At 57.2% G+C, this 22,892-nt stretch overlaps 2 protein-coding genes across 2 annotated transcripts; both read right to left on the bottom strand.

The window, feature by feature from the left end:
* Positions 1-1,541: 1,541 nt before the first annotated feature.
* Positions 1,542-15,510, bottom strand: STAMBP (STAM binding protein). Its single transcript, XM_086767853.1, has 10 exons — positions 15,375-15,510; positions 13,304-13,544; positions 8,854-8,929; positions 8,084-8,179; positions 7,007-7,382; positions 6,175-6,299; positions 5,085-5,222; positions 3,807-3,919; positions 3,285-3,384; positions 1,542-2,873 (listed from the first exon to the last, which is right to left on the bottom strand). Exons 2-10 carry the CDS (start codon positions 13,516-13,518, stop codon positions 2,817-2,819), a joined length of 1,296 nt encoding a protein of 431 aa, XP_086623979.1. The 5' UTR covers positions 13,519-13,544; positions 15,375-15,510; the 3' UTR covers positions 1,542-2,816.
* Positions 15,511-15,761: 251 nt separating this feature from the next.
* Positions 15,762-21,082, bottom strand: LOC147597427 (RNA/RNP complex-1-interacting phosphatase-like). Its single transcript, XM_086767856.1, has 9 exons — positions 21,004-21,082; positions 20,598-20,673; positions 19,526-19,657; positions 19,030-19,153; positions 18,450-18,510; positions 18,098-18,144; positions 17,690-17,765; positions 17,304-17,432; positions 15,762-16,502 (listed from the first exon to the last, which is right to left on the bottom strand). The coding sequence occupies exons 1-9, from the start codon at positions 21,036-21,038 to the stop codon at positions 16,238-16,240; spliced, it is 945 nt and encodes a 314-aa protein (XP_086623982.1). The 5' UTR covers positions 21,039-21,082; the 3' UTR covers positions 15,762-16,237.
* Positions 21,083-22,892: the final 1,810 nt, after the last annotated feature.

The raw sequence follows: 22,892 nt of genomic DNA, 5'->3' as shown, positions 1-22,892 counted from the left end.
GCACGGAGCCGGTGGCGGGACCCCGTCCCGTCCCAGGGTCGGGGGGGGTCCCTGCCCAAACCCAGGGAGCCGCCCTGGCCCGCGGGGCTGGTGTGAACCCCGGGGTACCGACCCCAGCACTGCGTCGCATCGCTTCTCCGTCCCTGGCGCGTCAGCTCCCACCTCCCCATCCCGAGAGGCTGCGGATCTCCCCGACGGATCCCCAAACCGCCCCGCGCCCCGGCACCGCGGCCAGCCGGGACGGGCAGCCTTGGCGCGGCCAGTTTGAAGTTGGGAGCACGGCAGCAAAGCCCCAAGCCCGAGCAGGCGCGCAGCCTAAAAAGGCAAAGTTGGGCCACGGCAGCCAATCCAGCCTCCGGCTCTCCCGGCGCTCGGCAGCCCTGGGATGCTCGCAGGAACGCCAAGCATCCCACGGCCCCGGCGAGGCCTGGGACGAGCGTGGAACGAGGAGGGGGGCAATCCCCGGTTCGCCGTGGGATTTCAAAAGTCCCGGTGCGCGGGCCGGCTGGCGGCACCTCCGTATAAGGGTAACTTTCGCACTTTACACCTCTGGGGTGGCCGCCAAGGACGGACAAACCGGGAACGAGCGCTGGGGCGGGGATCTGGGGCCGTTCCCATCGCCAAGGCAGAGATAAGCATCGCTCCCCGCCTGCAGGAAACTTCCCCAAAACACGCGACCCGCCTTACCGCGGAAATAAATCATCCCCGCAAAGCCTGGTGGCTTAGCTTCGACCCAGCCCCCATTCGAGTGATTTTAAGGTTTAAAGTGACGTCAGCGGTGCCGGGGTATCAGCATTCACCCCAACACACAAACTGATGACTCAGCGACTTTTAAGTGGAAAAAAAAAAAAATGCGATGAAAAAGCCGCCAGCTCACAGAGCAGGGCCGGGCGTGAGGCAGCAGCTGGCCGCTGACGCGAAAAATGCAGCCCTTGCATACGGCCGCGCTGGGAGGTATGTGAAAAAGTCTCCGCGAGGGTTTATCGGTCACTGGGATGAGTTGGGAGCAAAGCAGCAATTCGCCACCAGCTCCTCTCCCTGCCTGGCGCTCTCTGCTCTACGCTGGGCTCAGCTTAGACCCGAGACCTCCAGGGACGCGAAGCCAAGATAATTCCTTGTGATGTTCACCTCCAGTTCAGAGGAATCGCTGCTCTGCAAGACGGGCTTTCGCACCCCGTGGCCCCGCGACGTTCTGGGGGAGCAGACGGCTCCCTTCCGCGCAGAGCTGTGGGATGAACACCCCCACACCGACGCTGCAAACCCACCCCGAGCACAACTGAAATAAATCAGGTCCCAAAGTTGGTTCCCAGACGTCCTGAACTCCCCTCCCTGCCCTCCCGCTGCCGGGGGCGGAGGGGGGGAGCCCGTTTCCAAAACCCACCGCGAAAACGATCACAGCAGCAGTTTGTCACGGAAGCGGCTGTTGCAAATCAACACAGCCCCGAAATAAATCGATTCCCTCCCCACCCTCAGCCACTCCAGACCCCTCCACAACCCACCCAGCGAGCTCAAGGAAAACAAGGGGCAAAAGAAACCCAGCCAAGATAACACGATCCATCCGTGTTAAACTGAAGAATTCCATATGTTGACGTACAAGGACGGGACATATGGAACACGTATGCACGCGTGCCAGGTGGGAAGGCAACTCCAGCCCCCCTCCCTACCCCGCGCTGATCATCACAGCATCCTGCCAGAGGACGGGGGGGCGCTGGGGGTCACGCTCAGCCCTTCCAGGCCAGACGCCTTCCACCTTCCCCTCCAGCGCCGGCAGAAGCGAGGGCGGAGGCTCGGCCCGGAGAGCGCAGGGAAGGAACATCGCTGCTTGGCACCTGACAGAGGAGGTCCCAGCTGGCGTACCGCACCACGGCGCTTGTTTTTGGCAAGGCCAGACTTCAGACTGCTTTGAGAAGGGCAGAGGCGACCGGGGACGGTGATCTTTGAGGACGGAAGCGGCACAAGCTGCTGGAGTCCCGTCTCAGAGAGGCGATGGCCGTCGCGGAGCCTTCACATGCCAGCGCCGCAGCCGAGAGACCGAGAGCCTCCTCCGCCAGCAACGAGCCGGACTCAAGCCCTCGCCGGGCAGCCTGAGAGCCGGAGTAGAATCCCACATCCAGGAAAACAGAATAAAGTAACCAGAGACGCCTCACCACTGCTGGAATGAAGCAGCTTGTGCAAAGCAGTGCCGCACCAGGCACCTTCTCCCCCGAAACGCTGGAACGGGGGTTTCCCAAAGGAGGTCGGGCCGCTCCTCACCTCACCTGAGTGCCAGAGAGCAGGATTCGCTCTGGCTCCGTGGGAACAAGCTCTCGCCCGGGGTGAGCGTGGCTAGAAAGGGTTAATCTTGAACTATAGCAAAGGCTTATCTAATCCAACCAACTGCACCAAGACCACAGCAACCCAGAGAGAGCCAGAACAAAGCAGGGGTTAATTCGGGCAAGTCCCACTTTGGAAAGCACTTGAGGAGGTTTCCACACCTCACGGTTGCAGCAAATCACAGGGAACTCCCCGCAAGCAGCTGTCCAAGCCATAGATTAGAGTATTAAACGATTGCTTCAGTGTTAGCTTCTGTCTCTGAATTTCCAGTTAGCTTGTCCCCACACCTTCAACCTCAGCACCACTTTGCCAGCCTGATGGCAGGCGCTGAGGTTTCACGTGCTCCCGCTGAGGGCAGGGTACTGATTTCACCACAGTTATCGGGGGAGGAAGGGGAAGGATCGCTACACGGTAGAAATCATCTGCTACAGGAGGAAAAAAACCATCTCCCTAGGTCTGGAGGGAAGGCAGATGGCTTTCTGTAAACGTTAAAGGCAAGAGGCCTATCGGAGATCCATCACCACCACGTCTCTCTCGACTACTGACACGTGATTGCAGGTCTGGAAGAAAGAGAAAGAGAGGACGGGGGTTATTCCGATGTTCCCACAGCTCAGGCGAGTGTCTTCTACCTGCCGACACAACCTGCACCCAGCGTCCTTTGCCAAACAGCCCTCTCGGAGCAGGAACTGGCAGGACACAAGGATAAATCTCTTTCTCTCTCTCAAACACAAGCCTTCGCCGCTGCCTTGAGCTGCTTCTGCAGAGAAGTGCTCCACACCGCACCTCCACCACGCGCTAACGAGTCAGAAAGCTTTTGCAGCTCAGCTCTAGGAGGAGAGAAGCCCCTGCGGGGCTGACCCTCCTGTCCTGGGTCACAGCCCAGCGTCTCAACGCAGACACACGTTCAAATGAAGCGCCCAGTACGCCGCCTCGCGGCCCCACGGCCCCTGCTGCCCCGTGAGGTGACTTACAGTGAAGAGAGGGGGGTCTTTGGAGTGTGGGTGGAATCCCTTCTGCCGGCAGGAAGAGATCTCCTCCAGGCCGTGCTCCGTCAGCTTGAAAAACCCCGTCCTAGATAACAAACACAAGCTCTGTGTAGCTCAAGCCTCTGCAAATAGAAGCACCTCCCTCTGTGTCTGGAGGAGCATGCCTGAGTGCTCATCTCGAGCAGAGATGCCTGCTGTGGGATGTTCCCCTGCCCAGGACACTCCTCTCCCCAGTTCTGCAGCTCTGGATCGCTCTCCTTTCATGGGTGGGCAACCATGGCCCAGACAGGACCCCCTCGAACCAGCTCAGCAGCTCTTCCAGCCTCCTTCGGTAAAACTTTCATTGTGTGACTTGACATTTTAGTCCCACATCAGGAATCCGACAGAGGAAGAATCGCGGTAAAAGCCCCTCAATACCTTCTGAAGAGGCTAGACCCCCTGCCCAACCCTTCGGTGGGGCAGCACAGGCAGAGGGAAAGGCCTTCTGCGCCCCACATCTGCACTTACTCTTGGTATTTCGGAGAGCACACAATAGCGATGGACTCCGGCAGCATCATCTGGTAGGAGCAGTGGGTGTGCAGGTCGACGCTGGAGAGGAAGGCTGTCTGCGTGGGGTGAGTCTGAAACACAGGGCAACGTGGAAGAGAGAAAGTTACCGCGGAAGTCATCCAAAGGAAATGCGTCTGCCAAGGGAAGGTCGTAACAGAGAAGAGACACGGCTCCCGGGATGGCACAGAGGACACGCGTACTGAAAATGGTTTTGGATTGTCCCAAAACATCCGCTCCTCTTTTCCTTTTGGAATAAGTACAGGAGTTGCTCTACATTTCTGCCCGCATCCCACAGAGTCACACTTCAAGGCACAACGCCGTCCATGCTTTCACGCCTGCCGCCCTGCAGGGCACTTCACACGTTTCCGACGCACAGCTGCCCCTGGGGCACAGCGTCGCCAGGCGCGTAACAAACTGCCGAGGCGCTGCAAGGCACCGCAATCCACCGAGGTGGCCAAGGGTGGTACGATCTCAGACAGCCACCACCTTATCCTACACCGGCGGACAGCTAGATTTCACAGCCTAACTCTTGCTGAAAGGTCTTCCTCCTTTTGCCCGTTAGGTTTTTGTTGCCAAGACCAGCAGGAAGGTCAAAGGGATTTTGGAGGGTCCCCGAAGACCGCAGGACCGCCACCGAAGAGTTAACACCAAAAGCAGGCACCCCACACGTATCAGGCACACGCAGCAGGCATTTATTTGTCAAAGACTGCGAGGCAGCTGCTGCTTTCGAGAGATTACTCAGCAGCACCAAACATTTTCCTTGGCGCTGATCCGACTGCCAAAGGCTCCGCGGGGACAGGCAGCAGGGCAGCGCTGGAGCCAGCAGAGGAATCTGGAACTGGCACATCCCACGGCAGAGCGGCGCACAGCTGTCTGCGAAACGCAGCGCTACTACGGGGACGCAGCACAGGAGAGGCCCTGCGCTGACAGCAGCAGCTTGGGATGCCCCACAGCCTCTGGAGGAAGCTTTCAGCTGGGTGAAAGAAGAGCTTCGTGCCCAGTATCCCGCTTCCAAAGGGCCCGATGCTTTAGGAAGGGACTCGGACTTAAAACTCACACTTAAAACTGGCCTGGATTTCTCCAGCAGTGCGAGTAGTGACTGAGACTGCACCAGAGGGAGAAATCCAACCGGAGGATGCTGCCTGCTCCCTGCCACCTCCTCCAGCTCTGCTCCACACACCCTTTCCCTCCTGCTGAACGCGAGGCCAGGTGGGAAGTGAAACAGGACTGACTCACATGGACCCAGCCTAGCGTAACGAGGCCGTGCTGATCCTGGATCACGAAGAGCTCCTCTTCATTCTCCGTGTTGCAATAATCGGGGCCTCCGTGCTGCTTGGGAACGATGACGTGGGTTATCGTGAACTCGTTCCGCATCTGGAAGGCAGCGCAAGGAGGCTGTTACCCACCGGACACCCCCGAGCAGGAAACTGCTGCCGCCCACTGGCGCAAAGGTAATTTCCTACTCTTCGGGAACGCGGTGCTTCTGTATTCATCGCTCAGGGGCCCAGCTAGGGGAAGGGCAGCTCTGGAAACAAGCCCACGGATGCATCTACCATGCATTCACAGGTCCCAGAAACGGTAACTGCCGGTTACTGCCAAAGGAGTCGCAGGATTTTCTGAGTCTGAGCATGACCCACGGCTTTTTATTTCATTTTCCCTGTTGCACAGAGCACCTACAAGAGCTCAGAGAAGTCCAGGACTCCCACCGAAGTGAATTTCTCTGCTTACTAAGACATGACGCCTCACAATTAAATAATCACCAAGTGTCTGCGAGCAGCTGGACTGCAGAAAGTTGCTACATCAGAAAACTTCATTTCAAAGCAAACTTCTGCAGCCCCAAGTGGCTCGGGGAGACAGGTTAGAGCTGTCAATAGAAATCTGCACACGCAAACTCTTTGGAGGAGAATTAACTGTCTCCAGGTGGCGTTTGCACAGCTTTGTCTGGGTGGGGGTCCTAGTGCACAGCTGGGACACCTCCGTCCTGCCAGCACCAAAAGGACATGTCACCGGAGCTGCCTGGCAGCGGCAGCAGGAGCGCCGGAGGCAGGCACCCAGCAGAGAGGCATCAACAGGAGAGTGGAAACCGAACACCCACGGGGACTCGGCGGCTGGCACCTCGCTCAGCGTGAGGAAATCCTCACGTAAAAGGGAGAAAAGGACGAGCAGATCACCCCTAACGCTCCCATGGAAGCCCAGCCATCAGTGAAACCGCACCGCAGCCTTCCGTGGCAAAAATCAGCATCCTCCAGGCATTTTCAAAACTACTGCACCTCGACAAAAGGCCCCTGCGCCTCTTCCAGGGTCTGAATTCGGATTATCACCTTACCAGCTTACCACAGAGGATCCCACACGTCTCCACGCCCCGGACTGTGTTGGCATCAGCCAGCTGGAGGAATTTCTGGCAGAGCTCCCTGGGGACAATGACCTGGCGAAGGACATCCATACTTGCATCTGTGGGGAAAATGGGAGGGTAATGACAGCGGGGGACGCTGGAGAAGTGTTCCCTCAGGTCTGAAGGGACTAGACTGAAAAAATTCCGCCTGGAAACGTTAACTACTCTCACAGATAAATGAAGTCACTGTGACAAGTCATAACGCACAGTCACTACCTCTTTCAAAACAGGGAAAAAGGCAGAGAGAAAGAGAACTTCAGCAGTGTGTCAAAAAAAAAATAGTATTTTGTTAAAGAAAACGAAACCACAAACACTTACAAAATGTCATTTAAAGTAACATGTGTCACTGGTCAAGAACCAGTCACTTGGAAATGTCCAAATTGGTATTTTGGAGCCATATTTGGCAGAAGAAGAGAATTTGGGCAGGAGGAGAATTTGGTTAGCCTAGTCAGGAACTAAACCCCAATCTCCAACCAGTATTTGAATCTGGGAAGATCAAAAGCCAAACAGGCCGTAGACTCCAGATGAGCAGAGAGACTGGGCTGCAGAAACGTGGGGAACCGACTCCCAAGAGAAGACAGTTGTCCCCGGCCCTGCAAACCTTTACCGGACAACGGGGAGAACATCCAGTGATTCGGAAGGTTAAACCCCCAGGAGGGATGGAGCCATGGGCAGATGCCTCCAAGAGCCTCCCAGACAAATCAGTTCCTCCACCGTGTACGGCTCAGCCCCAGCGAGTGAGAAGGATGCACCGAGAGGTACTAACTGTTTTCCGTGCTCCCCAGAGCGCTAGGTTTCAAAGATCTGTCCACAACAGGAGGTTTGGACGAGACAGTCTCCGCTGACGGACTTGCAGGGTGAACCGCAGAGGTGGGAACCTTTGGGATAAAATCAGTTGGGGGCTTTTCCACGCCAGGGATGAGGGGCCCGTCCAGAGACTCGGGACTCGGCTCTGGCTTTCCAAATTCCTGCACTATCCTCAGACGTTCCTTCTCCAGCTCCTGTCGGCGAATCATCTCCTCGAAGGCATTAAACTGCTCTTGCTCTGCCTGCTGCTGCTTCATCAGGGCTACGCGATTTCTCTCCTTTTCCAGCTGCTGCTGCAAAGCCAAGTTGCGTGCAACTTGCTCTTCTTTCTCCTTCTGCAAGAAGAAATGTGCCAAGGGACATCAGCGGAGAGGGGGACACCAGCCCGCGGCAGAATATGAAGCCTGTGCACTGCAGACTCTCAGCGATCCCAAACTACTTCTAAAGGGTCTGCAAACGGTGACCAGTAAACAGCACTCCCTGCACGGAAGCTTCAGCTTGCAAAACAGAGATCTGCACTTCCATCAGGACAGCCGGCAAGCCGAGGGCAGCAAAACTGCCGCCTCACCCTCCCTCTTCCACAGAAATACAACTCCAGGTTGATTTCCCTCTATCCTGTCTCTAAAATGGCGCTTGCCCACAGTAAAACCGAGTGCAGAGTTTTCAGCTTTGCCCACAGAACCCCAGATCCTTGCCCGTGCTGTTCCAGCTGCCTGCTGAGTTTCTGGATCCCCTAGACCTCATGTTGGGACAAAGGCAACAGGCAAACAAATAACAGCGCCAGCTCAGATGACCTTGGATGCACAACGAAAAGAAACGCAGGGATGTCTACGACAGATTCGCCCACACAATGGCAGCAGAGTCGTGATCGCGACAGCTCTCTGCTGCAGGCGACAAGGCTGGACCCTGCAAGCTGCGGCCACCCAGACGTCACATTTCAGAGCACCCAGGGAGCCCTGGAGACCTGCCCTCTTCCAAACCCGTTGTGGCTGAGGGTCTCCTGGGGATCACAGGCCTCCAGTCTCCTCTCACTCACCTCCTGCTCCTTGTACTTAGCATAGTCCTTGGCGTACCTCTTTAACAGCTCCTCCTTGAGCTCTTCAGCTCTGGGGAAGGCTACTTCCTTCAGTTTCTGAAGGGAGGAAGCGCAGTCATAAGAGTGTGATAACACCAAGGCAAGAAAAATAAGACCTGAACAGGTGCAAGCATCAATAGACATGTAGCACCCAGAGACAACAAACCAGAGATTATTATCCAGATTATAAAATACAGATTATTATATTATTCTGCTCATGAGCAGCTCCACCGCCACGTGTGGACAGGCTGGCAGACCACAGACAGGCATGTTGTAGGCAGATGGCACAGACAGCACCACCAACAACACTGAGCAAGAGCTTTGGCAGTGCTGTGCTTTGCTCTTCTGGTCAACGTCAAGCAGAGGAGTGCTGTGAGCAATCTCCAAGGATCCTCAGGCAAATCCCCTGAGGACCACCACACCGGGCATCCAGCCACCATGCATGGAAAAGCCATGCGGTGTTTAAAAAAGCAAGGAGTTTAACAGGAAAAAAAGGACGCTTCAGCACTCAACAGAAAGCACACTGGACAACCACAGCCAGCCCAGGACAAGTACGACGGGGTAAGAAGAACCCAAACAGTAAGTCCCAAGGGGTCAGGACTGCCTGGTCAAGGCCAGGCTTCTCAGCGTTTGTGTGGATCGCTCATCCCAGAACCACGAGAACCCAAGACTGATGACGCCAAAACTTTTCCGACAGCAGCTGTTCAAGACCTGGCAATGTTACTACTCACTTTCACTGTCTCCCTCTTCTCTGGTATGGCAGCAGTTTTGTAATCGCGGTGCTGTGGCAGCTTCTCAATGAAGAGCCTGTAAACACAGGAGAGAAACTATTTCTGAATGACAGCAGAAAGAGACAAGCACAAGACAGTATGGGGCATTTTTGGGGTAGGGATCATTCCCCTCCAGCACCGTCCCCTTGCTCCACCACCTCCCTGGGCCCTGCGCTCCCCATAACCAGGACCGCTGTCTGCCTTTCTGCAGGAGACCCTCCATCTTATAACGGCTTTTGAGCTCTTCATGGCCCACAGGAGATCTCATTCAGTGTCAGGGGAGCACCTTGCACAAGAGATTTTTCTTCCACCTGGACTTTGGAGATGATCCTCAGGGATAAATACATTTGTTCTGAACAGAAACATCAATAAGCTAGTCTGAAACACCAAGGACGCTGCCAGCGATTCAGGAAGGTCCTTGGGCACCTGCCTACACCGCTGCGAGCATCCAAGGGGATCACACGCAAGCTCAAGGACTTGGCTGACTCAGTGCTCACACCGTCCTTCTGCTCGGAGGAACGAGCAGTTTGTGCAAGAGACGGGGAAATGAACTCAGACCTTGAAAAGAGAAAACTTGCAGGTAAGCTAAAAGCAAGCTCACAGCATCGCCAGGCGCTGCGTTAGAAGCCTTTGGGCTCCGTGGCCTGAGGCCAGGGCAGTATTTCAGGCAGCAGGGCTGTTTCTGAGCAGGCTTCTGGCCCGGAAATGAAGGCTGAGCTCAACATCACCCTGCTCCCAGCGCAACTACAAACAGGCTAATCTTCGGCTTCTCTACAATGGGGTAACTGTTCCCTCCTGCCAGGGAGCTCTGTAAAAAAAAAAAAAAAAAAAGCCTGCAAACATGGGGCAATTCACTCCGGCTCAGCTCTTTGATGCACCCTGAGTTGTCTCTGCAAACAAGTCTCCAGCGGTGCACCAGCTGACCGCGTGCTCACGGTGAGCTCACGGCGTGCTCAGCCGGGCCCTTGTCTCCTGCAAGCAGAGCTGTGCTCGCTCCGAGCGCCCACAAACCCCGTGGGCATAACACAAAAACCCTGCCCTCCTCCGTAGCTCGTTGCTACGCCTCTCCAGCATCCAAAGGATGCTCTCCAGCTCCTTCAGAGAGCAGCTTGGTGGCCAGGCACAAGGAAGAAGGGCAGTGAGGAATAAACCGCGCTGTTAGGGAGCAGCACAAACCAACCAAGCAGAGCTAAGCAGGAAAAACTCAAGAGGGGACAAAGTGAGAACGCTCTTCACGCTGATAAGCCTCTGTGTGCGCAGTAAATAAACCCAGCTGCTTCAAAACCTCACTCCTCTGGGAAAAGGAAGGACTTTCTGCAATCCCGAACGCTCCTGGTTGCCACGGCGAGTACGAGGATGCTCTCGCCAGAGACCGCAGGATCAGCACAACCACGTCACCGCCCCGAGCCATGGAGAAGCCGGCGCTCCATCCGAAACGCTCAGCGAGGTCCCGGCTCCCGGCTGCTGGTTGCGAAGTAGGTCACTGTGTCGAGGAGACAAAACAAGGCTGCGATCATTGCCAACAGCTAGCAGATTAAAATGGAAGGGATTAATTAAGAAGGATTAAGAGCAGATGCTGGCCTGGGGAAGGACGGAAAAACCAGCAGAGACAGCTGGGTTTCTACAAGTCAGGAAGGAGGGGAAAAAAGTGGGCAGCGGGATGCGAGGAAGACTCCGTCAGGCAGAGGAAAACTCCAGAGCAAGACCAAGCAGCGGCAGGCTGGGGACGGAGGCAGAGGAAGGGCAGGAACGGCTCACGGTTCCTACGGACAGCCCCGCTGAGGCTTGGCAAGACTGAAACCTGCGGCTCCCATCGCTAGGAGTTTTGGGCTTGTTCAGACCTCCGCCTGCTCCCGAGTTCAGGATGAGCAGCAGCTGTTTGGCACCGAGCAGCCACATCACAGGCTATTTTTAAGCACTGCTACGGCACGCACGCCAAGCTGGCGTCTCTCAAGTCCCTTGCAACGCCCCACGCAAAGCCCCGGAGCCAATCCGAGCGGCTCAGAGCCATGCAGGCAAACCAGGAGCCCAAACACCACAGAAAATTCATCTCTTTTTTTTTTTTTTTTTTTTCCTTTCTTATTTGGCTCTAGCAAAATCAAACATAGCGTGCCTGATGGTGATTCATGGAAAACATCCACTCAGATCAATGCAGAAGCAGCTGTTCAAGAAGACAAGCAAGCAGATGTCTTAGAAGGTGTCAAGATGCTTGTGTTAGAAGTCCAGCCTGGTTAATCTTAGAGACAGCCGTGCCATCCTCCTGCCCACCACAAGCGCTGGGCAACGAGCTTCAGCGCCACGTGGGAAAGAGAGGTGCTGTGCAGCCAAACAACTTGCACAAGACTGAGCAGGCGGCCGGAGGCTGCCTCAACGGGAATCTCAGTCTTGAGATTACCCCGTGTCTAGACAAGACTGTCCCAAAAGCAACGGCTCTCCAAGTCAGGCCTAACAACACAGATCTCGGCGTGTAATTCAGGAGATCAGCCCTGGGGAGTGCTGTAGGGGAAACAACGCCGCGGCAGGGAGCTGGGCGCCGAGAAAGGGCAGCCGCAGCACCGACTGCAGATGCGGGCTGAAGCACCAGGGGAAGAACTGGGGTCCCGTTTCCAGAGAGGGGAGAGCAGAGCAAGTCCCAGAGAGGCTCCAGTTACCCACGCCTCACTCTCGCGTTCTGGATCGCGCCCCTTGGCGAAGGGCATCTAGAAAACCCTTACAGCAAGCCTACTGCTTGAGCTACAGCTTCACATCTTCGTTTAAAGAAACGAGACAGCGACGTTAAGTTCGTATCTCCGGACAACGCAGGGCAGAAGCTCATATTCATCAGCACGGGAGAAATCACACCACTGAGAGAAAGTTTTTTCACCTTCCTAGCAGCCCAGCAGCCAAGCTAACATAAACGCTGTGAGCGTTTGAAAGCTGCCGGAGAGAAAACACGCCAGCACCTGTCATTACTGTAACGAAACAGCGAAGGTGCTTCTAGTTCATTTGTTTAGTTAAAGAGTTTCTCCTTCGGCCCCGGCTACGTAACCGGCCTGGAAACCTTCCCGAGGGTTTTACACTTCCCAGCTCCCCGTGCAGCCTCCCAGGGCGCTCGCTATGATGCCCATAAAAGCTCAGGAAGTGCAAGGCAGGAAGAAAAGCTAATCAGAGAAAAATGTCTTGGACTTAAGGGGCAAGAACCCTGCACAACGGGGCACAGAAAATGCCCACGAAGGTGACAATCGCGTTGTGGATAAGAGGAGAGAGCGTACCAGAGCAGCACTGGGCAAAAGCAGGAGGAACAGGCTTTTGGCCAAAAAACCTAGAGGAACAGGACACTCCGTGCCGCTGGGATATTTTCTGAGTGGAGTTTTTAGCCCTTTAAACACCGACAGGCACAGCTACACAGAGAGGCACTCGTTTGCTCCGCTCGTAGCCCGGGCTGCTCAGACACAATCCAGAGCTGACGCCACATCAGTGCGGCATAGGCTCCGGCTCAGCGGGCACGGCGGAGGGGTTTCGGACCCAAGGTGGCTTGTTTCTGGGCAGCTGCGGAGACGACGACAAGAACAGGCAGCTCTGCAGTTGTCTACGCGGAACGTAGACCCTACAGGCGGAGAGCTGGCAGCCGAAACACCAAACAGGGCGCTGGCAGGGCTCGCACGCAATCCAGGGCTTTCTAGAAGGGTGCGCGGTAGCCAAGGAACTCACCAGTTGATTGGGATCAGGCTCTCTGGAGCCAGAACTCTTCCCCACATCGCTCCTGAGAAGGGCTTGGGTGTACGCGTGCGTGTTTGGGGCGAGGGGGATTACAGATGTAAAACTAAGCCTACTGCTGGTCCCTGCAACTGAAGGAGGAACTGGCTGCCTGCTGTGAGAGGCTGTAGTAACCTAGGTGTAAAGCAGGCGTCTCCTCTGAAAGCGGTTTACTAGAGAAACCGCCAAGCAGCCGAGACCCTTTCCAGGCAGATACCCGACACCAAGCCTTTGACTGCTCATCCTTGCCAATCCGTACGACGTCACAGCCAACCTAGCGACAACCGAGGCCCATCCAGCCACTCTGCGGGGTTAAAACACCGCTAGGCTTCAACACACAGGGAGCAAAACCCTCCTTCCTGCTGACAGGCGTCCCATTGCCAGAGGGACAGAGAAATACAAGACCAGCCTGGTTTCGAAGGGAACTTTTACAAATCTCCCGCGTGTGTGGGTTTGTGCCTCACACCTTTACGACACCTTCCGGTCGGTCCAACCAGCTGTGTCCTCACCTCTGTGGGAACCGAAATCCAAAAGGAGCAGAGCTCTGGACAGAATCCAGTTCTTCCAGCTCCACGAGGCCTCACGGTGTTTAAACACGCTCCAAATACGCAACCCCAAACCCACAACCCCTCGTACCGACACGGGTCACTGGCAAACGAAGCACGGCTGCTCTTACGTGATGTACTTGTTGTACAGAATAAAGGCACGCTCGATGTTGCCTTCCTCCGAGTAAACGGTCGCCATGCGGAGGATTTCCACCCCGGAGCGGTAGTAGCGTCGCGGCGGGACATCCTCGTTCACTTCCACAGCGCTTCCCACCTGGATCAGTCTTCGGACTCGCTCCTCCGGCTGGAGGCCGACGTCGGCGTGGTCGGGCATAATGCCGCACATCAAAGCTGCCGCGAGGCCGACGAACGCTGCGGTGGGAGGAAAGTTGGGTGCATCAAAACCGGCGGAAACCAGGTAACGCATCCAGTTTCCTCAGGACTGTCCTTCCTTGACAGAAATCACCCCCCCCTTGGCAGAAAAACATTTAATACATGGGCCAAGTTAGGTCCTGAGGGAGGAATTTGGGAGAAGCCGAGCTCTTTTTGGGCACAGCACTTGGATATTTATCTTTACAACCTGAAAGGCAGCCACAAATTCGAGATCAGCCCTCGGTAAGTGATTTCACGCTAGGGTTTGACCCATCCAAATCCTACCAGAGGGAGTGTTTCCTTCCCAGCTGTCTCTCCGCACACCAAAACCAGTGCCAGTCACTAGTTTGGGTGGAGATGGCCAAGGAGTTTCACTCAAACTCAAGCCGAAGTGGCTTTACGCAGGGTTTCAACGCTCCAGCGTTCACCGTTTTGCCGACACGGCGGCGAGAAGAGGACGGAGCCGCGGGCTGTCCTTTCAGCCGCTGCCGCCCAGCAGGCCCGTCCCTGCCCAACACGCTCCATCCCAAACCGCTCTTGCCCGGGCGCAGTCACAACCGCTCTCTCCCTCGCGCCGCGGGAGGCACACCCGGCACCCCAGGAATGCACCTCGACCTGATCGGTGCATCTGCCTCCTGCTTGGCTCCAAAAAAAACCCCTTCTCACCCGCAGCAGAAGCCAATAAATGTGAAGCTGAGGAAGGGGCGGCACGCCCAGAATCCCTCCACAAGGCTCTTCCCCTCACACCAAAAGCAGTTTTCCCCTAAAAAAGCCACCCCGGACCAGCAGAAGGGTCAAACTCCCTGTGAAATCACAGCACTGAACCCGGAGCGCCTCGCAAGCCTTCCAGCAACGCGATGGCGTCACGGTTTACTCCTAAACGCGGGGAAGGTGCCGAGCTGAGCTAAGCACCTGCCGAGGATCCCGAGGGGCGGAGGAGGTGCCTTTCTGGGGGCAGCTTGGAGCAGGAGCCCCTTTATAAGGCGGGCAGGCCCGCGTTTCTCAGCCTGCGTGCCGGAGGGGCCACCACGAACCTCTTGCCCTAGGTAAGGGCTGTGGGATTTGGTCCTGCCAGCGGCTACTGCGCCAAAGCACTCGCCCCCCCTCAGAGGGGGCTCCAGCTTCGCCTCAGCGGTGCTTCTGCTGGGGCGGGGGGGCTCAGCCAGCCCCCTCCAAGTCAGAGCTCTCAGCCACCTCCCCGAAACAAAGCCCCCCCAGCCAAGCTCCAACCCCCGGTGCCCCCAACCCAGAGCTCCACCTCTAACTCCCACAGAACCCCTCAAAATAAAGAAACTGCCCAAACCACACCCCCTCCCGAGCTGCGAGCCCCTAAACGACAGACACCCCCCCCCAGGCGTCGCCCAGCAAGAGAGAGGAAGGCACAACCCCCCTCCCTCCCAAATCAGAGCCCCCCAGAGCCCTTCCCCCGCAAGGCAGAGCGGAGAAGCTCCCGGGGGCTGCCAGTAACTCCCGGAACAGTCCCCCTCTGTCCTTCTCCTCTAAAAAAATAACAAAAAACCCCCAAAAAAGTAGAGGATCCCCCGGCAAAGCCTCCACGGCCTCCCAGCCGCCACAACAGCGCAAGGGGAGCCCCAAACCGGCCCCCCCTCCAAAGGACACCCACAGCCAGAGCCCCCCCTGACCGGACGCCACCGAGGGAACCCCGGTACGAGACCCCCGCCAGCCGGAGCCCGCCAGGCCCGGCCCCCAGGAGAAGAAGGGGCGCCCCCGACCGGTGCCCCCAGCCCCTCAAGCTGCCGCTCCCCCGCCCCCCCGGTGCGGAAGGGCCCCCCCCGCAGCCCCAGCGCCCGGGCCCGGCCCGGCCCTGACCTGGCGGCCGCCGCCTCCCCTCCGCGCTTCCGGGTTGTTGTCGAAAACGCCGACCCTACCACCCCGCCTGCGCTTCCAGCAGCCAATCAGGAGCCGCCGCGACATCCGGGCACGCCGCAGCCACCACCTACTTCCGCCCGGCCGTGCGGCCGCTTCCTTTCCCTTAGCAGAAAGCCGGGCGTCATGACGTCAGCGACCAGGCCTCCCATTTAAAGGGGCAGTCCCACCCCCGAAAAAGCCCGTTCTCACCCCAAAACGGTCCGGCGGGGAGGCCCAGGCCAGCGCCCACCGCCCAGCACCCCTGTGGCTCAGCGGGGAGCCCAAGCGCGGGCCCCGCCGGGCTCGTCCAGCCCACAGAGGGGGAAAGAACTGCTGCACAGCCAGGGCTCCAGGTTTGCGCACCACGGCAATTTACTTTAGCAAAAGTCGGGGGGGAAGTTAAAAAACAATCGTCTCGTGTCAGGCCGAACCCTGTTTCTTGTTAGGAATTGGGGAAATCAAGGAAAAGCCCTTTAGAGATGCTCTTGAGGATGTTTCTTTAGGATTATTCCAACTCCGTTGGCGTCCACGTTTACTCTCCGCACCCCGCGAGGAGCGGAGCTACGACTCCGGTACCACACAGGATTAAAAAAATTTCTGTGAGATTCGTAAAAGTACCAGGAGGGGGAGAAAAAAAAAAAAAATTAAAAAATTTTAAAACCCGAATTGCTGTGTTAAGATCAAGAACACCTGCATTTGCAGTTCCCGACTGCTGGTGGAGGTTACAGCAAAGCCGCTCGTTCAAGCGGCGAGAGACCCGTCTCGGAGCGCCTCTGGGCCGAAGATGCAGCCCCGGCCGAGCTTTTGTCGCGTACAACGCTCCCCTATGCCGTCACAACAGGCTTCTTATGCCGGCGCTTGCGTTTCTTGACCGCTTGCGTTTCCTGGGGCGGGGAGACGGGGGAGCTCCGGGGGGGAAAGCAGAGTCCGTTGTGCCGCTTGTTGGCGGGCAACGCCACCGGACAGTTCCTCGCCGCCAAACCGCACGGCCGCTTTTGCTCCACCGCCTTGTGCTTGTGCGCCAGCTCCTGGCGTTGTGCCTGCGCCTTGGCACCCTGCTTGCGGTTCTTCTTGGCGCTGCCGGAGTTTCTGGAAGAAAATCCAAGAGTCAGTCCCAGGAAAAGCCACGAACCTCGTTCAGTCTCTCTACGCGGAGCCCGGAAGGGCTGGCGGTGAATTCCCTCGCGTTCAACGGGTTCCTTTCGCTCCAGCCTCAACGACGTGACAGCCAGGAGCAGCTTATTCCCTGCTTTCTTACAGCAAGGGGAGTTTTCAGCAGGAAACGTTCTGCGGGGCCCCGAAGGACGGGGCTGAACGAGCCACTGCTCTGCCAGAAGCAAGCGTTGGCTACCCTGCGTCCGCTCCCGAGATGGATTCGGAGCTCCCCTGCAGCTACGAGCTGCCAGAAGTCACCTCCCGCCCCAGGCCACGAGGAACCTGTGTTTACCCGCATTCACTGCTCCCCTGCCGTCCCCGCCAAGACGGGAACGGAGAGTTACCGCTTCTCTCTCAGGGAAGAGCGCCCGACTCAAACTCCTCTTGTCCCTGAAAGCTCTCAGACACCTCGAGAACGTCCCAGCGCCACCACTGCCAGTTGTGTCACCCCGCATCTACAGGCACGAGCACGTTACCAAGAGGCAGAGAGCTTTGCTGCTGCAGTCACAAGGAGCACATCAGCGTTGATAAGTAGGCTCCACACAAGTTTCGGGGAGGTGTTTTTATTCCCCCCCACACACACTGCAGGGCTGGCAAGGCAACGGGCGCTCTCTTGCATGAGCTGCGCCTTGTAAAAGTCCAACTTTATGTTTCTTAAAAAATGAGAAAGCAGCTCTTTTTGTTCCCTCTGCTCAGCTGCAAGGCATGCACAGAGGCAAGAAGCAAAAAACCTACCTGGGCACCGCTAAGGAGGGTTGGTCCAAACGATGCGGCTGATGTTTGACCACCTGCTTTTTAGGGTTTGGTGTGGTGCCGGCTTTCTCTCTGACGGGGCCCAAGCCCAAATTCTTTAGTCCGCCATTCCTTAAAAAGAATTCTGTACATCTTGACTGTGTCCACAAACCATTCACCAAAAAAAAAAAAAATCCATCCCTTCACATCACTGCTCCCTAAAAAAAAAAAAAAAAGGAGCCTCTGGAGATCTTTAAACCCAGGTCTCCCAACCACCCACCGGCCCGTTCCACTTCCCCTCCTCAAAGCTAGTCAGGTTTAACACCCATTGCTTGACCCCAGCTCTCCCGGGCACGCGCACTCGCTCACGCACGCACACAAAGACTTACTTTTTCACAGATCTCTTCTGAAGGTCTTGGATGTAGTTGGTTCTCTCTATAGGATGCCCTCGAGCCCTGTTGAACACTGGAGAGAGTCAGATCTGAGTCAGAACAACTGTACAAGTAATCTTCGGGGCTGCAGAGCATTTTCAACTTTAAGAATTCTAAACTCCTTCAGCCAACGCTTCCCAGCTCAGGCCAGGTAAGGTGACCCCGCTCAGCATGCCGCCCTTCGCACAGCAGCCGCGACAATCACTTTGCAGAACCCCCAATGCCTCTCCTCCTCCAGCTCCCGTTCTCCACGACGGGGAAACACACACACACGTCTCCCTGGAGCGGCCCAAACCTTCCGACCATCCAAAACCACAAGCCCACGATCAACGTTTCGTATCCAAACGAGAACGGACGCATACATACACTGTATTGCAGCGTTCGGCTCCATGCCGTCAACGTCAATCAGGTACCTGAGGAGATCAGCAAGAAAGCTCTAATTACACAATTAGCTACGGAAACATCGACAAGTCAGTGAGATTCAAAAAGAAACAACAACTGAGGAGTTTTTAGGGCTTCTGTTTACACGCCAGAACAGAGAATCAGCATTTGGTCTGCTGAAATCAGGGATAAAAAGTGCCCCCTAACCACCACCTTCTGGAAGCTGAAAAGCTTTAAATCCTTGCGAGTCTGGGATCACGCACGTCGCCCGACTCGTTGTTTTACACCATTTCCTCCTGGCGCGACGGGAAGCTGGCAACGCCACCCCTTAACTCACCTACAGACCAGGTAGCCGGTTCTGTTCAAGCCATGCGTGCAGTGGACGCCGACCAGTTTATCTGTAACACAGAACAACCAGGTCATGTTTGAGCACTCCTTCTGCAAAACTCACACGCAGTAAGCCTGTCGTCACTCGTCCCCCAACAGCGACACCAGCGTAAATGATCACAAAAGACCGCGCAACACCACCACCCCCGCATTTATGTCTAATTAGCGCCACTGATTCAGCTCGTTAGCTCATTAATTCTGTGAGCTCACCTGCGTGGTCACACAGCTCGCTGCGGGGAAGGCGTCTTTAAAAGCGCCACAAAAAGCTGTCCCACGTTTCCCGAGCACTAACAGCTCGCTGCTTACACTGCTACCAAAAAGCAATCAGCATTTACAGCCAGTCCAGAGCTTAATTAAAGCTCAACTCACTGCCAAATTATCAAAGAGCCAGCATGTAACACACCAGCCTTACTGCCCTGACGTTCTCAAGCCAAGAGAAGGAAAATAAATTCATGCTGTTCATGAAAACCGGCCTCCGCGCCTGCAGCGCCCTTCCCGACCACAGCAAGGGAAGGGAAACAAACGCGTACCATTGTCTTTGTTTTCTCTCAGAAAGTCTCTCACGACACGTTTGAATTCAAAAACGGTCTCCTGGTTTGGTATTTCACGTCCCATTGTCAAGATCTTTGAGTAGCAGAGCGTGGCTGGGAGCTCCTACAAGAAAGGAAATAAATAATTTTCAGAAAAAGCTCGAGGATTCTCATCAATTAGAGATCCATAGATCAGAAGCCCAAAAGAGCAGCAACACAACTTCGGGTAAGGAAGCTTCTGCTTCACCCCCCCAAGACAGTACCCCTGTTCCAGAGCAGCCTGTTTACATTTTTATTTCTCCTGCTCTCGCACTTTCCTCCGACGAAGACCCCACCCCGACGGGCCTGCAACGCTTCACCTCGCCCCCCCACCCGAAGGAGCCGAGCGACTCACGCGCTTTTAAGTTATCTTCTTGCAAGAAACATCTTCCACTTTACCAGCAATATCAGGGCTCACACAGAGCTTCGCTTCCCCGACAGCAAGACCAAGACTGACCTCCGGCCCGTAGTAACGAGTTGTGTACGTCAGGTCAACGATCAGGCCCAGTTCTTCCTTCTGCTCTTTGATTTTCTTAATGAGGTCACGAGGCGAAAATCTCTCCCTTGGATGAAGGTGCTGCTCAAAACTCTGGGGGGAAATAATGTTTAAGAGCAGACATTAAACTCAGGTGCGCTGTGGCTGGTGGGAAAAGGTCTGTGCTGCCGAACCTCCCAAAGATCAGCCCTTCAAAGAGAAAGACGCAGGCAAAGAGCAGGGGCAGACGCAGACAGACACGCAAGTTACACTGAGCCAAACCAGAACACACTCAAGACCTCGCCTCTTTGGAACGGCTCAGCTGAGCGTTTCCAGGAGTGACTGACGACTTTAAACCGGGGCAAAACACTGCCACGCGACAAACACCCCCAGAAACGGAAGTTTTCGTTTGGTGAGAGGTATAAAATAGGCATTAAGCTCAAATGGAGGTGAACAACCAGCACTGCTCCCCATCACAAGCACCACAGCCCCCAGGGATGTGACCCACGATGTTTGTTTTAGGCGTAACTGCTGTGCTCAGACCACGCAGGAGCAGAGCTCGCCCCCAGCACGCGGCATCAGGGCCCTCCAGGCACAGCCAGGCGAGCAGCTCAGGCACAGCGGCGTCACCGCACCGACACCTCGCAGCCTCTGCTCCTGAAATTCGGCTCTGGCACCACCTTCAGCGGGCTGCGCAGCTCCGGGCGCCCAGCAGCAGCCCTCCCGCCCTAGCAGCCAGCCCAGAGAGACCTCCCTGTATCCTGGGTGCCCAGGCGGTGCTGCCAGCACCCGAAAAAACGTCAACACCCTCCAGCAGCCGTTTCTGGTAAACACCCTCCCATCACACACTCTCACTGCTCAAGCAGCAGTGACGGTGCTGCACTCCTCTCTCCCCCAGGTTACAATCCACTTGCCAAAAATAAACACCAAAATGACCGACTGACACTCTTTGTCACTTTTTGGAAGGAATTCACTCATGGCTTCTCCACAAAATGACACCTTCCCACAGCCGCTTTCCACCCCAGACAGGCCCAGGGCATCGGTGGCCGCTTACCTTCTTCAGGGGAACCTTGAAGGCGATGAAGCGGGTGCCTGGCAGCCTCCTGCCCAGCGGGATGTAGTTGGTCCACCTAAACCCCGCAGCACGGAACTGTTAAACCGCCGACCCAGCCCCGCGCTCCCCCCGGCCCACGGACCCTCAAACCCCCCAGACCCGGGGACCCCCACCTCTGGGTTCCCCCCAAACGTTAAGCTGTGGCTCTCCGCCGCCCGGTCGTGCGGTACGATAAACGTAAAGGGCCACGCAGCGAAGCCGGTGTCAGGGCCCGGCCGGGCCCCGCGGCTGCCGGCAGCACCGGGCCGTACGCCGCTGCAGCGCCCCGGGACAGCCCCCGGGGAGGCCCCGGGGCGGCAAGAAGCCGCGGAGCAGCGTGAGGAGGAGACAGGGAAGGCGCACTGACCGGTCCGGTATGCGAAAAGCCCCTCTGCCCCCCATGATAGCAATGGCGACGGCGCCCGCGCCCCGCCCACCGAGCGGCACTTCCGCTTCCCGTGGCTTGATCCCACGCGGCCGCCGTCCGAACGGGGAAAACCACACCCAAGCCCCATCCCCAAACCGGAGACCACGCCCCCATGGCCAGACCACGCCCCCGAGCTGCTCCATCTGTGGCTGTGGCGCCGCCTAGCGGTTACGAACGGGTACAACAGCCCCAGTACCGGCACCACCGCCCCAGTACCGGCACCACCGCCCCAGCACCGGCACCACCGCCCCAGCACCGGCACCACCGCCCCGGCACCGGCACCGGCACCACCGCTCCAGTACCGGCACCAGCACCACCGCCCCAGTACCAGCACCACCGCCCCAGCACCGGCACCACCGCCCCGGCACCGGCACCACCGCCCCAGTACCGGCACCACCGCCCCGGCACCGGCACCGGCACCAGCACCACAGCCCCAGTACCGGCACCGGCACCACCGCCCCAGCACCGGCACCAGCACCACCGCCCCAGCACCGGCACCACCGCCCCGGCACCGGCGCCACCGCCCCAGTACCGGCACCACCGCCCCAGCACCGGCACCACCGCCCCGGCACCGGCACCACCGCCCCAGTACCGGCACCACCGCCCCAGCACCGGCACCAGCACCACCGCCCCGGTACCGGAATCAGTTTCCCAGTACCAGCACCAGCATCACCACCCCAGTACCAGAATCAGTTTCCCAGTACCAGCCTCATCGTCCTGATACCAGTATCATCGCCCCAGTACCAGCATCACCATCCCAGCACCACCATCACCTTCCCAGTACCAGTATCATTATCCCAGTACCAGAATCATCACCACAGTACCAGCACCAGTACCAGCATCACCTCCCCAGTACCAGAATCACCACCCTAGTACCAGTACCAGCATCACTGTGCCAGTATCAGTATCACCACCCCCATACCAGTACCAGTACGCCAGTTCACACCAGCACCAGCATCACAGCTCCAGTACTGCCACCCCCACCCTGCGCCAGCACTGGTACCAGCATCCCCAGTACTGGCATCCCCCCCTATGCTGGCACTGGCACTCCCAGTACCAGCACCCCTACCCGATCCCGATACCAACATCCTTGGTCCCCGCATCTCTACCCCACCCTGGTACTGCCGTCCCCAGTACCATTATCCCCAGTACCAGCATCCCCCATCCCAGTAGGTGCAACCCCCACCCGGGAACCCCCTCCCAAAACGGCCAGCCCATGGTCACAGGACTAGGCCGGTTCAACCGCAGTTGGGCCTCAGGGGCAGAGAGAGAAAGGACAAAGCCCCAAATTACCCCAAATTACCCCAAATCCCCCCCACTGGGGCAGCACACGTGTCGGCACCGCAGGGTCACTGGTGCTGGTGGGTACGGAAATCACCTCCCCTCCCAAAAAATGTCATCGTTGGGATGGAAAATTGTTGGCATGGGAAATCATCGCGGGGATAGAAAACCATTATGGGGCTGGAAAACCATTACGGGGCTGGGAAACCGTCACCAGCACTGCCGTCACCGCCCCAGTACCGGCGCGGGCAGCTGGGGCTCCTTTGCCATGCGCAGCCACGTAGACACGCACATGCACTGTGCACGTGGTGGCTCTTTGGACCCCACGCTTTCCTGGCCCTGGGAATTTTGTCCCGGGATGGGGACTCGGCCAGGCCGGGGCAGGATTTTCCAGTCTGCGGCACCTCATTCCCAAAAGGGTGGTGGGGAGTAGCACCCTCGCGCCCAGCCTGGAAAGCTGCTGCCAGCGTCTCCAGCTGGGAAAACATTCCCTTTTTCCGGAGGGAGGAAAACCACACGGATTAGCGTCAACGCCGGGAGGACGGAGG

This window comes from Chlamydotis macqueenii, chromosome 27, assembly GCF_036417535.1.
Source record: "Chlamydotis macqueenii isolate bChlMac1 chromosome 27, bChlMac1.mat, whole genome shotgun sequence".
Lineage (NCBI taxonomy): Eukaryota > Metazoa > Chordata > Aves > Otidiformes > Otididae > Chlamydotis > Chlamydotis macqueenii.
The sequence above is the reverse complement of the archived record's forward strand: the minus strand, read 5'-3'. Positions and strand labels throughout refer to the sequence as shown.

Bases quoted from the DNA above. Each gene is read 5' to 3' on its own strand.
- STAMBP (XM_086767853.1), bottom strand. From the start codon at position 13,518: ATGTGCGGCATTATGCCCGACCACGCCGACGTCGGCCTCCAGCCGGAG. The intron at 7,383-8,083 runs GTGAGTGAGAGG...TTCTTCTTGCAG, and splicing joins CTAAGTACAAGGAGCAGGAG to AAGGAGAAAGAAGAGCAAGT. The intron at 3,920-5,084 runs GTGAGTCAGTCC...CCTGTGTTTCAG, and splicing joins TTACGCTAGGCTGGGTCCAT to ACTCACCCCACGCAGACAGC.
- LOC147597427 (XM_086767856.1), bottom strand. From the start codon at position 21,038: ATGGGGGGCAGAGGGGCTTTTCGCATACCGGACCG. The intron at 18,511-19,029 runs GTACGCGTTTGT...TCTGTGTTACAG, and splicing joins GAGAGAAAACAAAGACAATG to ATAAACTGGTCGGCGTCCAC. The intron at 17,433-17,689 runs GTAAGTCTTTGT...ATTCTTTTTAAG, and splicing joins CAGAAGAGATCTGTGAAAAA to GAATGGCGGACTAAAGAATT.